The sequence below is a fragment of the Schistocerca nitens genome, chromosome 4 (assembly GCF_023898315.1).
Source record: "Schistocerca nitens isolate TAMUIC-IGC-003100 chromosome 4, iqSchNite1.1, whole genome shotgun sequence".
NCBI lineage: Eukaryota > Metazoa > Arthropoda > Insecta > Orthoptera > Acrididae > Schistocerca > Schistocerca nitens.
The window spans coordinates 874,576,267-874,589,982 of NC_064617.1; the positions used below are offsets into that span (position 1 = coordinate 874,576,267).

General features: G+C 40.7%; 1 protein-coding gene across 1 annotated transcript in view; it reads right to left on the bottom strand.

Annotated features, from left to right (window-relative positions):
• The window catches only part of LOC126253366 (huntingtin-like), a 549,449-nt gene that overhangs the window by 244,230 nt on the left and 291,503 nt on the right, over window positions 1-13,716 (bottom strand). Inside the window, exons 28-30 of the mRNA XM_049954640.1 lie at window positions 7,782-7,925; window positions 7,457-7,675; window positions 3,958-4,048 (exon numbers count right to left, since the gene is read on the bottom strand). Coding sequence (XP_049810597.1) covers window positions 3,958-4,048; window positions 7,457-7,675; window positions 7,782-7,925 — 454 coding nt within the window. The remainder of the gene's footprint in view (window positions 1-3,957; window positions 4,049-7,456; window positions 7,676-7,781; window positions 7,926-13,716) is intronic.

Here is a 13,716-nt window from a genome sequence, read left to right on the forward strand (position 1 = left end):
CACGCCACACAACACAGCCAGTGCCGGCCTCTGCCCTGCTTCTACCTTGGCTGCCTGCATTGTGCAGTGCCCCATTGGATTTTGTGTTTCACATATGCCGTGCCGTCTCTGTGCGTCGTCTGCCGTGTGCAGTGTCTGGCGCAGCTTAACTTCGCATCGCACTCTGTCGGCGATCGTTTCAGTCGCACGTCCTGCCCTCTGGGCAGTTGATGCGAGCAACAGGACAGAGAGCCACCTAGCGGATAACATAGGAACTACTTGCAAAAACCTGCTCGCAAGGGAACCGACGATTTGGCTCGGAGCGGGTGAGCTCCCCCCACCCTCGGAACTCGCCCGCTCAACGCTCACCCCACCGTCTCGACTCTAGCCAGAGCGTTGAGCAAAGCGACTCAGGTGTCACTCTGGTCTCTGCGGTCTCAGCTCATGCAGTAATACAGCTCGCGGCTCGACCTGCTCGACTCAGCGCCTCTGCATCGGAGTTCCTCTCTACTGGATATTGTTCTTCGTAGTAATACCGCTATGTATATTACATTATTATGTTATGGATACATCAATCGTTTTTATTTTATTTTTATTTGTTTAAACTGATTAGATTAGGTTCCTGATGACTCCTCTTACCATAGGATTTTTATTATGGATACTCGAATTTACGCCTTAATTACGAGCGAACCGATAAACGTATCGCAAAATGTGATACACCAATATTTTCCTTGTTTTATTCTGCGTAAGGCTATATGCAGCACTTTCGTTTTACAGTCAAATTTATGTTTTTTTTTTTTATTATTCTGATACGGATTTTGCGATTTTAGGCGTCTTCGGAAGGAAACGTTCACTTTAAAAATATATGGCTTGCGATGTATTTGTATGAGGTTAATGAAATTTTAATACATTATAGCCAAATATATTGTTAATGTAAATCTCAAGTTACAACATTTTCCGATCACCCAAAAAACCACGATAGTGCAAAATAAATCAATAATCAAAAACTTTGTTATATCGTGGAAATTTCAATAAACAATACAAAATTCTTACTCATTATCTGTGTTACTTCAAAATAGGATCAAATAAGATCAAAATACAGGTATAGTACTGGAATAAACCAAGTTTAAAGGGCAATGTGCCTTCCATTTATTTTCTATTGTAAGTGAGTGGTGAGTCATGAAAAAGAGCTAATTCATTTCAGGGAGCGAACAGTTCTGATCCAATCTCTGAAAAGAACAGTTTTGCCCATCTCTATTAGGAACCAGGTTTTAAATTGTAAGACATTTCCAGGGGCAGATGTGGATTCTGACCACAATCTATTGGTTATGAACTGCAGATTGAAACTGAAGAATACTGCAAAAAGGTGGGAATTTAAGGAGATGGGACCTGAATAAACTGAAAGAACCAGAGGTTGTAGAGAGTTTCAGGGAGAGCATAAGGGAACAATTGACAGGAATGGGGGAAAGAAATACAGTAGAAGAAGAATGGGTAGCTCTGAGGGATGAAGTAGTGAAGGCAGCAGACGATCAAGTAGGTAAAAAGACGAGGGCTAATAGAAATCCTTGGGTAACAGAAGAAATATTGAATTTCACTGATGACAAGGAGAAAATATAAAAATGCAGTAAATGAAGCAGGCAAAAAGGAATACAAACGTCTCAAAAATGAGATCAACAGGAAGTGCAAAATGGCTAAGCAGGGATGGCTAGAGGACAAATGTAAGGATGTAGAGGCTTGTCTCACTAGGGGTAAGATAGATACTGCCTACAGGAAAATTAAAGAGACCTTTGGAGAGAAGAGAACCACTTGTATGAATATCAAGAGCTCAGATGGCAACCCAGTTCTAAGCAAAGAAGGGAAGGCAGAAAGGTGGAAGGAGTATATAGAGGGTTTATACAAGGGTGATGTACTTGAGGACAATATTATGGAAATGGAAGAGGATGTAGATGAAGATGAAATGGGAGATAAGATACTGCGTGAAGAGTTTGACAGAGCACTGAAAGACCTGAGTCGAAACAAGGCCCCGGGAGTAGACAACATTCCATTAGAACTACTGATGGCCTAGGGAGAGCCAGTCATGACAAAACTCTACCATCTGGTGAGCAAGATGTATGAGACAGGCGAAATACCCACAGGCTTCAAGAAGAATATAATAATTCCAATCCCAAAGAAAGCAGGTGTTGACAGATGTGAAAATTACCGAACTATCAGTTTCATAAGTCACAGCTGCAAAATACTAACGCGAATTCTTTACAGACAAATGGAAAAACTGGTAGAAGTGGACCTCGGGGAATATCAGTTTGGATTCCGTAGAAATGTTGGGACACGTGAGGCAATACTAACCTTAAGACTTATCTTAGAAGAAAGATTAAGAAAAGGCAAACCTACGTTTCTAGCATTTGTAGACTTAGAGAAAGCTTTTGACAATGTTAACTGGAATACTCTCTTTCAAATTCTGAAGGTGGCAGGGGTAAAATACAGGGAGCGAAAGGCTATTTACAATTTGTACAGAAACCAGATGGCAGTTACAAGAGTTGAGGGGCATGAAAGGGAAGCAGTGGTTGGGAAAGGAGTGAGACAGGGTTGTAGCCTCTCCCCGATGTTATTCAATCTGTATATTGAGCAAGCAGTAAAGGAAACAAAAGAAAAATTCAAAGTAGGTATTAAAATTCATGGAGAAGAAGTAAAAACTTTGAGGTTCGCCGATGACATTGTAATTCTGTCAGAGACAGCGAAGGACTTGGAAGAGCAGTTGAACGGAATGGACAGTGTCTTGAAAGGAGGATATAAGATGAACATCAACAAAAGCAAAACGAGGATAATGGAATGTAGTCAAATTAAATCGGGTGATGCTGAGGGGATTAGATTAGGAAACGAGACACTTAAAGTAGTAAAGGAGTTTTGCTATTTGGGGAGCAAAATAACTGATGACGCTCGAAGTAGAGAGGATATAAAATGTAGACTGGCAATGGCAAGGAAATCGTTTCTGAAGAAGAGAAATTTGTTAACATCGAGTATAGATTTAAGTGTCAGGAAGTCGTTTCTGAAAAGTATTTGTATGGAGTGTAGCCACGTATGGAAGTGAAACATGGACGATAACCAGTTTGGACAAGAAGAGAATAGAAGCTTTCGAAATGTGGTGCTACAGAAGAATGCTGAAGATAAGGTGGGTAGGTCACGTAACTAATGAGGAGGTATTGAATAGGATTGGGGAGAAGAGAAGTTTGTGGCACAACTTGACTAGAAGAAGGGAACGGTTGGTAGGACATGTTTTGAGGCATCAAGGGATCACAAATTTAGCATTGGAGGGCAGCGTGGAGGGTAAAAATCGTAGAGGGAGACCAAGAGATCAATACACTAAGCAGATTCAGAAGGATGTAGGTTGCAGTAGGTACTGGGAGATGAAGAAGCTTGCACAGGATAGAGTAGCATGGAGAGCTGCATCAAACCAGCCTCAGGACTGAAGACCACAACAACAACAACAATGTATACAACCTTCATGTGTTCATCCATTATGTATATTATTGAACAGGTGAGACATTTTGATTGAAAGTTTCTTGCCAGCTGTTATTTTTTTAATAGAAATTTGTGTGTTCAGTGTCGGTGGATAAACGTCTCCCCTGTACAGGAATATACACAATGGATGTACAAGTGCAAGTTGTAAGCACACGGCTGATAACATAAGGAAGTTTGGGTCTAGCTGTGAATCCTGCTCGGATAGCATAATGCTAAACCGATCGCTCAACATAAGTGAGAAATCCAGGTACGAGTCCTAGTCCTGCACAAATTTTCATTGTTATCATTCCATCACACAGCTGATCGCTGTCAATATTCACAACTGTGAACACGTTTCTTGTATTCACAAATATGTTCATGTAATGAAAATTAATAACAATAATGGAAGATGCAATACATACATCTAAAATCCATATTGTCCTCAGTAGTAAATAACTTAATAAGGTGTAAAAAGAAACTTACCACAAAGTCACAGTAGAGGATAGTACCACCCTTCCTCACTACTTCCAAGTTAACACAAGAGGATGCACCACAGGTTTCAGTTTCAACTGGCCTGAGAGGAGACACACATGCACAAACACAATTATTTCACCATTTGTACTCAACAAGTCCATGCATAAAGAAAAAAATAAGGTTTCAGGCTCTTACTGTAGTACTAAGCACTGCAATATTTTAAATATTATCAATAAATGTATTCAGTTTTTCAATATTAAAATTCCTTTTTGGAAAATGTGTAAGGAAAACATATGAAAGTGCTTGTAAGATGGAAGGAGGAAGAGATTCTGTACACAACTGCAACTATGATGTTGATATTCACAAGGCTAAGTAGAGTAATTTCTATATAAATTGCTTCTCAATTAGCAGCAAAATATTTTATTTAGCTTGCTCTGGTTGTATTTCTTCATACAAAGCTTGTTTCGGCTAGTACGCCATTGTGAAGTGTGCCTGTTGATATTAGAATTAACTTAATACTGAAATTCCTGAAAAGTATTATTAGATACGTGAGCTGTGCGTCCAAGGAAATCATGTCGCCAATTGTTTAAAAATCTGAAATCATGAACAGTACTCTCCCTATATATCTATGATGATGATATCACTTTTTGTTCACCATTTAGAATTATGCAAGGAGAACTGCTTTGATCACATTTATAACACAAGAAATAAATAAAATTTATGCTCCAGGCTCATTGTTTAAACTTATATGCTCCGACTCCCCAGTATATTGATATGAAAATTTACAACAAATAAAAAGCAAAGATTCACTGAAGAGAAAGCTATACGACACTCTGCTAAGCAATGCTACTACTCAGTTGACGATTTCAGAAATGAAGAACTGAATATTTGAGCAGGATGTAGTTTATAAATCGTCTTGTTATGTGAATATGTACAGGTACCTTTTCACAAAAAAGTTGCATTAATGTTTAAATATAACTCCATCTTATTAACAATAGCTTTATATCAGAGAAATTGTATTAACCATATTTTGACGTATCTCCTGTACTCTACTCAAACAATTAGCTTATGTATGTTATAAGACAAATAAATCATGATTCACACAATTCAACAATTCACAAAATTCAGTATGTTTCATATAGAGTTGTTTTACGATTTTACTTATATCTAGGTGGAGTGATGTTCATAGTGCATCTTGGAACACATATTTGTCTCTTGAAAAATTGCATGGAATATACTATTTTTGGCCAATAAAATGTTAGTTCTCACTCCTATCCTGCTTCATGTTTACAGAGTGAATTGTACCTCTTAAGGTCGTACATAGTGGTTGTGTATAATATTAGAATTTTGTCATTAACTGCAGTTAAAGGCTGTCTATGGTTTTGCATATCATGGGGTTTTTATTCATTTTCTTTTTCTAAAATTTCATTTAAGTCTTCTACAGAATTTTTATGTTTTAAATTAGTTTATTCATTGAGAATGTCATTGGGATATTTATCTGTCTGAGTGTAAATTTCTAGTTCTTCCAAAATGTTCATGGTGGGACTTTAGGTATTGTATGTAGAATTTTTAAACCATTTTTGATGTGCTCTGCTGTGTGGTTTTGGTTCTACAGGTGTAAGCAGAAGTTTGACTGGTCACTTTCACAGTTCCTCATACATTCTTTCAATTGAATTGTGCAGCTTTACAGAACAGTATCATGAGAACTTTCCAGAAATAAAAGTTATAAATGAGTCAATCTCACCACCATCTTGAACAGTTTCCAACTTTTGGCTGTGTCAGGTGAGGACACAAATCTCTGCACCACCTTTAATTTTCTCCATTTTGTCATCCTCCATGGCGTTCCAGTTCTTCCCTCCTCTCTTTTCACTTTCTTGTAATCAGTTCAGCCATCTGCACCTTAGTTTTCCTTTTGTCTCTTTTCTCAAAACATCATGTTAATCATCACCTCTGGTATCCTCTATCCTTCCATTCTTCTCAAGACACCATACAATTCCAATCTTGATGTTTCCTTTTATCTCTTTTCTCAAAACATCATGTTAATCATCACCTCTGGTATCCTCTATCCTTCCATTCTTCTCAAGACACCATACAATTCCAATCTTGATGTTCACATTTCATCCTGAAAAGACCACAAACCATGCTCCAAATGGGAATACTTGGTTTTCTCTTGAGTGCACTAGGACATGTTCCCACCCCAGCTCTGCAATCAGTTACAAACAGATTGAGAGTTTTACCATAAGAAACAGAACAGCTCTTCTTAAGTGAGTCTCTTTCTTACTCACTTTCAGATGGTTTATCAGAATCTCACAACTGGCAATCCCTATCAGACTGAAATTCATAAACAAATCTGACCCTTTTTACTGAACACATGGTGATTTGAATCTTGTTATATTTTTAAAAAAAATTATTTATCTTCTGTTGTGAAACATACTCTGTATTTTTTTCAATTCTTAAACTGCTTTCTTTTATGTTGACATTCAACTCCAGACTTCTGTGCACATAATGCTCACCAACAATCAGCAGTAGCTCCATTTCAACAATTGCTTATGTGGTACCACCACTGCAACACTTTGCATCGAAGAAAACACTTATCACAAATGGGGGGAGGGGGGTTAGAGTACTCATACGATCTACCAATAGACCAATGGTCTGGCCTTGGCAGCCAGAGACTGTGGTCATGTGTGTGCAAAAGCAGCTGCGGGTCAGCATCTCTGCTACATGGTGATCAGCAACTCTTTTTCATAACATTGTCAATAGACGAATAAGTTTTGTCCAGCATTTTATACTTACACAAATGACATCAACGTATCAGTTGGAATAAATAATTACAGAAGGCCACAATCGCTGTGTTGCCGTCAAGCACACTGCAGAACACAACAGTAAGAGAAATAGTGGCTTGTTCTCTGGTGTTCTACCTGAGCTCCAAGAGTTTGAGCTGCCCAGTGAAATTGAATATGTTTCATCACAAGCAGAGGATACCGCTATAGGTGCAATATTATCAGCAGGTGAGACTGATTTTCAACAGAGGCAATTAATGGTGTACAACAATGGACGAGACCTTACAGCATGCATGCAGCTAAGAGTACTTTTTTCTAACTTTTGGATACAATACTTTTTACGAAAATTAAAAACACTGTCCTTGTCATCTCATTGTGGAAGACTTGTGCATTTTTTGAAAACCAGAAGCCAGATACACCAGTGTGCTTAAAAATCCACACCCTGTCTCTATACACACGGTCATAGTAATTGCTTGTGGCTGCCATGACTTGAGTTTCTCAAATAAAATTTTATGTCTCCCAGGTTGCAATACAAGAGGTTACATTCTAAAACTTTCCTTCCTTGAGGGTGCACCTACTGACCCATCACCATTAATACACATACGTAAGATTATATAAACTACAGTTACATACTACATTGTCTTCATAATGTCTTTAAGAAATATCCACAGGAACTTACAGTAATTCATTTTAATCGCAAATACTGATTAAATAGAGAAGAGACTAACCCTTCATCCATCAGTAAAGGAACTGGCTTTGTACGAAGAATGCTGGCCCAGAAACTGCGATCACAGTAACCAAGAAGAATTAAAAGGTAGCACCACAAGAACGTTAATAACGGACAGCGAGCAGCGAGTTCCAAAAATATCTTATTCATGTTCCCGACCAGGCTGTCAGTTGGACTCACTTGCACCATCTCCATGGCTGCTGTGGCAACCTTACAGTAGCTACCTAGAAAACAAACATTTTCACACAGTACATGGACCAAGTGAACATCTCACATGAAACTGTAATTAATAGGAACTATTTTTATTTTATCTTTCAAATCGAAACCTACCTGATTCGAACATGTATATACAGTACAGCAGGAAGTGAGCAAACTGCTCCTGTAGGTAATCCCAGGCAGGGTCAGCTGCTGGATTGAAGGCTTCTTTATGAATCCGTTTGCCAACCACACTAATAACTCTGAGTAGGAACCTACACAAAAAGATTGAGAAATAAGCCTTGAGAAATGAGCCTTGAGCAGCTGCTGGTGAAGTATCAGTGCAGCGGTAGTACAGCAGCAGTGCAGTAGCGAGTCGCATATTTAACTTTCATATTTGTTTTGTAGTTTGATTCTTAATTTCTTTCTGAGGGTTTGTGTGCTTGTCTATTTAATTACATAAAATCCTTGTGTATTATCGTATTTGAGAGTAGTTATATTGCTTATTGGTAGCTGTAAAGTATAAATTCATGGAGTCGTTAGCCAGTTGTTTATTTTGGACAGCCAGTGCGCTTTTGACACAGTGCAGTGAGCCTTGAGTAGCCGCTGGTGAAGTATCAGTGCAGCAGTAGTGCAGCAGCAGTGCAGTAGCGAGTCGCATATTTAGCTTTCATATTTGTTTTTTAGTTTGATTTTTAATTTCTTTCCGAGTGTTTGTGCACTTGCATATTTAATTACATAAAATCCTTGCATATTCTCATATTTGAGAGGAGTAATATTGCTTACTGATAGCTGTAAAGTATAAATTCGCGGAGTCTTTAGACAGTTGTTTGTTTTGGACAGCCAGTGCTTTCTGTTTATTTCGTAGAGTCAGTTAGCAGCAGACAGAGGCCAGTGCAGTTTCATCTGTGCTTGCAGAGTGACATGTGAGAGCAGCAGTAACAGAAACTAGTCGTATATTCAGTTTGCTGTATTAGTTCCGCAGGTTTAATTCAAATTACTTCGTGTGTTTGTGTGCTTGCGTTGGGAAATTTTTCGGATCTTTGCGTATTTTCGAATTAGAGAGGGGTAGTATCAAATTTTAATAATGGTAGAGTGTAACATCACGTAGGCGGTTGTCATTTGTACTAAGACAGGGGTAGGATTGCATTGTAATATCTGTATAGTGGCATAGTCGTGGTCATTTGATTGCTTAGTTCGTAAGTAATTGTTCACATATCACAGCTCAATCTGGCGCTGGTGATGCAACTGTGCAGTCGCATATTGCTGTTTTATTTGTCGCAACTCTATACGTCCAGATATTAGCAGTAGGATGGATAGGGTGTGTGCTTTCTGTGTGTGGGCACAGGAGGAACTGGTCGCGGTTTGCGAGCAGCTGAGCTTGCTGTTCGCCACGGTCAGCCGCCTTCAGGCTGCTGCCTCGAGGTGCAGCGACGGCAGAGGGTCTGGCGTGTCGCTTGAGACACCCCAGGTGTCGCTCGCTGCGTCCACTGACTCAGCCGCTGAGGCACCTTCTAGTGTACCTGGCACATTGGGGCTGCCCTCACCTCAGGGTGAGTGGCGGACTGCAACGCGTTCGCGTCGCTCGAGGCCGAGGGTCAATAAGGAGGCTGGTCAGCTGGCCTCGCCCGTTCATCCTGGCAGTGGGCAGGTGGCCGCTCCTTCAGCAGGGCCTGAGCAGGCACACGGGGGCAAAGGCTTGCTGGTTATTGGGAGCTCCAGCGTTAAGCGGGTGATGGAGCCCCTTAGGGAAATAGCGTACAGGACTGGAAAGAATTCCAATGTGCACTCGGTTTGTCTGCCGGGGGGCCTCATCCAAGATGTGGAGGCGGCCTTGCCTGCAGCTATCAAGTGTACGGGGTGCAGTCGTCTGCAAGTAGTTGCTCACGTTGGCACCAATGATGCCTGTCGCTTGGGTTCTGAGGCGATCCTCAGTTCGTACAGGCGGCTAGCAGATTTGATGAAGACCGCTGGCCTCACACGCGAGGTGCAAGCACAGCTCTCCATTTGCAGCATCGTTCCCAGAGTGGATTGGGGTCCTTTGGTTTGGAGCCGAGTGGAGGGTCTCAACCAGAGGCTTTGTCGACTCTGTGGTAGTCTTGGCTGCAGATTTCTAGACTTGCGCTATTGGGTGGGGAATTGTAGGACACCCCTACATAGGTCAGTGGTGCACTACACAAAGGAAGTGGCTACTCGGGTAGCAGAGTACTTGTGGCGTGCACATGGGGGTTTTTTAGGCTAGGCAGTAGTGCGAGGTGTCCTGATGAACATTCACCAGTCGACGTGCAGGCAGGGAAATCAGGACGAGCTCAGTGTAAAGACACTTCAGTTATCAAGATATTAGCAGTAAATTTTCAGAGTGTTCGGAATAAAGTTCCTGAACGTACTGCCCTACAGGAAGCGTGTGGCGCGCAAATTATTCTCGGGACTGAGACCTGGCTGAGCCCTGAGATAGGAAGTTCTGAAATATTTAGTGAGGGTTGGAACATGTATCGGAAAGACAGATTAGACATCGTAGGGGGTGGTGTCTTCATTGCAGTTGACAAAAATATTGTGTCTACTGACGTCGAAGTAGAGTGTGATTGTGAAGTTATCTGGACACGTTTAACAGGGCTAGGAGAAATAAAGTTAATTGTTGGGTGTTATCACCGGCCACCAGGTTCCACTGTGACAGTTCTAGAATCATTCAAAAGGAGTCTACACTCTGTATCGCAGAAGTACCCGGATCATGCTATATTAGTCGGAGGCGACTTCAACCTACCTAGTACAGACTGGGATGTCTATGGATTCATTACAGGTGGTACAGACAAGCCATCATGTGAATTACTTTTGAACACATTATCTGAAAACTGTCTTGAGCAGCCAAATCGACAGCCAACGTGAAATGGAAATATTTTAGATGTGGTAGCCATGAACAGACCAGACCTCATCGGCAGTGTCAGTGTTGAGACAGGGATTAGTGATCATGATGTTGTCATTACGACTATGGTTGCAAAAGTTGGTCAAGAAGGCTAGGAGAGTATTCTTACTAGAAAGAACAGATAAGCAGTTGTTAGCATCCCACTTAGTTAATGAATCAACTTCATTTACTTCCGGTATGATAGGCGTGGAAGAATTATGGGCAAATTTTAAACACATTCTAAATCACGCATTGGAGAAGTATGTGCCAAAAAAGTGGGTTACAGATGGAAAAGACCCAAAGTGGTTTAACAGCGCAGTTCGGAGAATGCTCACGAAGCAAAGACAGTTGCACTCGTGGTACAAGAAAGATCGGGAGAATGAGGACAGCAAAAGTTAGTAGAGATTCGTGCTGCTGTAAAAAGAGCGATGCGCGAAGCATACAACCACTACCACCGTCATACCTTAGCAAAAGATCTTGTTGAAAACCCAAGGAAATTCTGGTCTTACGTAAAATCGGTAAGCGGGTCGAAGGCTTCCATCCAGTCACTCACTGATCAGTTTCGCCTGGCAATAGAAGACAGCAAAACGAAAGCTGAAATTTTAAATTTAGCATTTGAGAAATCTTTCGCCCAGGAGGAGCGTACAAACATACTGCCCTTTGAGTCTTGTACAGATTTCCATATGGAGTACATACTGTTAGACATCCCTGGGGTTGTGAAGCAGCTGAATGGGTTGAAAATAAATAAATCGTCAGGTCCTGATGGGATTCCAATTCAGTTTTACAGAGAGTACTCTACTGCATTGGCTCCTTACTTAGCTTGCATTTACCGCGAATCTCTTGCCCAACGTAAAGTCCCGAGTGACTGGAAAAAAGCGCAGGTGACGCCAGTATATAAGAAGGGTAGAAGGACGGATCCTCAAATTTACAGACCAATATCCTTAACATCGGTTTGTTGCAGGATTCTCGAACATATTCTCAGTTCGAATATAATGAATTTCCTAGAGACACAGAAGTTGCTGTCCATGCATCAGCACGGCTTTAGAAAGCATCGCTCCTGCGAAACACAACTCGCCCTTTTTTCACGATATCTTGCGAACCATGGATGAAGGATATCAGACGAATGCCATATTCCTTGACTTCCGGAAAGTGTTTGACTCAGTGCACCACTGCAGACTCCTAACTAAGGTACGAGCATATGGGATTGGTTCCCAAATATGTGAGTGGCTCAAAGACTTCTTAAGTAATAGAACCCAGTACGTTGTCCTCGAAGGTGAGTGTTCATCGGAGGTGAGGGTATCATCTGGAGTGCCCGAGGGAAGTGTGGTAGGTCCGCTGTTGTTTTCTATCTACATAAATGATCTTTTGGATAGGGTGGATAGCAATGTGCCGCTGTTTGCTGATGATGCTGTGGTGTACGGGAAGGTGTCGTCGTTGAGTGACTGTAGGAGGATACAAGATGACTTGGACAGGATTTGTGATTGGTGTAAAGAATGGCAGCTATTGCTAAATATAGATAAATTTAAATTAATGCAGATGAATAGGAAAAAGAATTCCATACTGTTTGAATACTCCATTAGTAGTGTAGCCCTTGACACAGTCACGTCGATTAAATATTTGGGCGTAACATTGCAGAGCAATATTAAGTGGGACAAGCACGTAATGGCAGTTGTGGGGAAGGCAGATAGTTGTCTTCAGTTCATTGGTAGAATTTTGGGAAGATGTGGTTCATCTGTAAAGGAGACCGCTTATAAAACACTAATACAACCTATTCTCGAGTACTGCTCGTGTGTTTGGGATCCCTATCAGGTCGGATTGAGGGAGGACATAGAAGCAATTCAGAGGCGGGCTGCTAGATTTGTTATTGGTAGGTTTGATCATCACGAGAGTGTTACAGAAATGCTGCAGGAACTCGGGTGGGAGTTTCTGGAGGAAAGGAGGCGTTCTTTTCGTGAATCGCTACTGACGAAATTTAGAGAACCAGAATTTGAGGCTGACTGCAGTACAATTTTACTGCCGCCAACTTATATTTCATGGAAAGATCACAAAGATAAGATAAGAGAAATTAAGGCTTGTACAGAGGCATATAGGCAGTCATTTTTCCTTTGTTCTTTTTGGGAGTGAAACAGGGAGAGAATATGCTAGTTGTGGTATGAGGTACCCTCCGCCACACACCGTATGGTGGATTGCGGAGTATGTATGTAGATGTAGATGAATACTCACAAACACAGGATTTCACTAAAAAAAAATAATCTTAGGAGGCAGTTGAGTTACATTCTTTGGTGAAGAAGAGGGCACACAAGACAAATCAACACTTAGCTGATTATTCAACAACATTTTATCAATCATCAAAAAATTTAGTCAGGTCAGACTGTTAGACAATAATGTCCCTTACTATCTCTGTTATATGTACATGAACTGCACTCACATACTTTATGAGATCATACTCTGCAACAGCATTTACAGTGACTGGGCTTAGAGCAATATGAAGCAACTGATGTAGAACCATGAAACTTTAAATTCAGGGTTCCAGCATTGTAATTAAGGTAAATTATGCAGAGGTAACAGAAAACAGAAAGCATGTCTCTTCAAGAAGCATTCATGAATTCCATTTACATGCTATGATAAACAATGCAAATCATCTATAGCTAGCAGCTAAACAAAATGTTAATAAATAAGCATTACATGACAACATCTGGTGACTAACAAAGTAAATCTCCCTAAACAACATTCAAGGTGTGTTCACAATATATTGTAAATAATAATGATACTTCATTTCTCTTAAAATGCAAAACAAAAATAAGCTCATGGTGGTAATTTTCTTTCCAAGTACTGAAAGCAATATACTAATGGCCTCATTGGGACCTCCCAAGTCAAAGCTGCTCAGCTTGATACTATGAACTGGAATGGGGTATGTTTGAAATTGGAATGTTAAGTGGGAATTGGAAAATCTGTAGAGAAAGGGAGATGGACAGGATGTTGGCAGACTTGGTATGTATGAGAGAACTGAAATGGTCAGAGAACAAAGATTTATGGTAAGCCAAGGTGGAGAACTGGGTGGGTGACTATTAACAATGCAACCAATTCTTATCAGAGTTGAATTCATGCCCATAGTATCCATCACTGCATGACAAAATACAAAACATGAGGAAATTCGATTACTGATT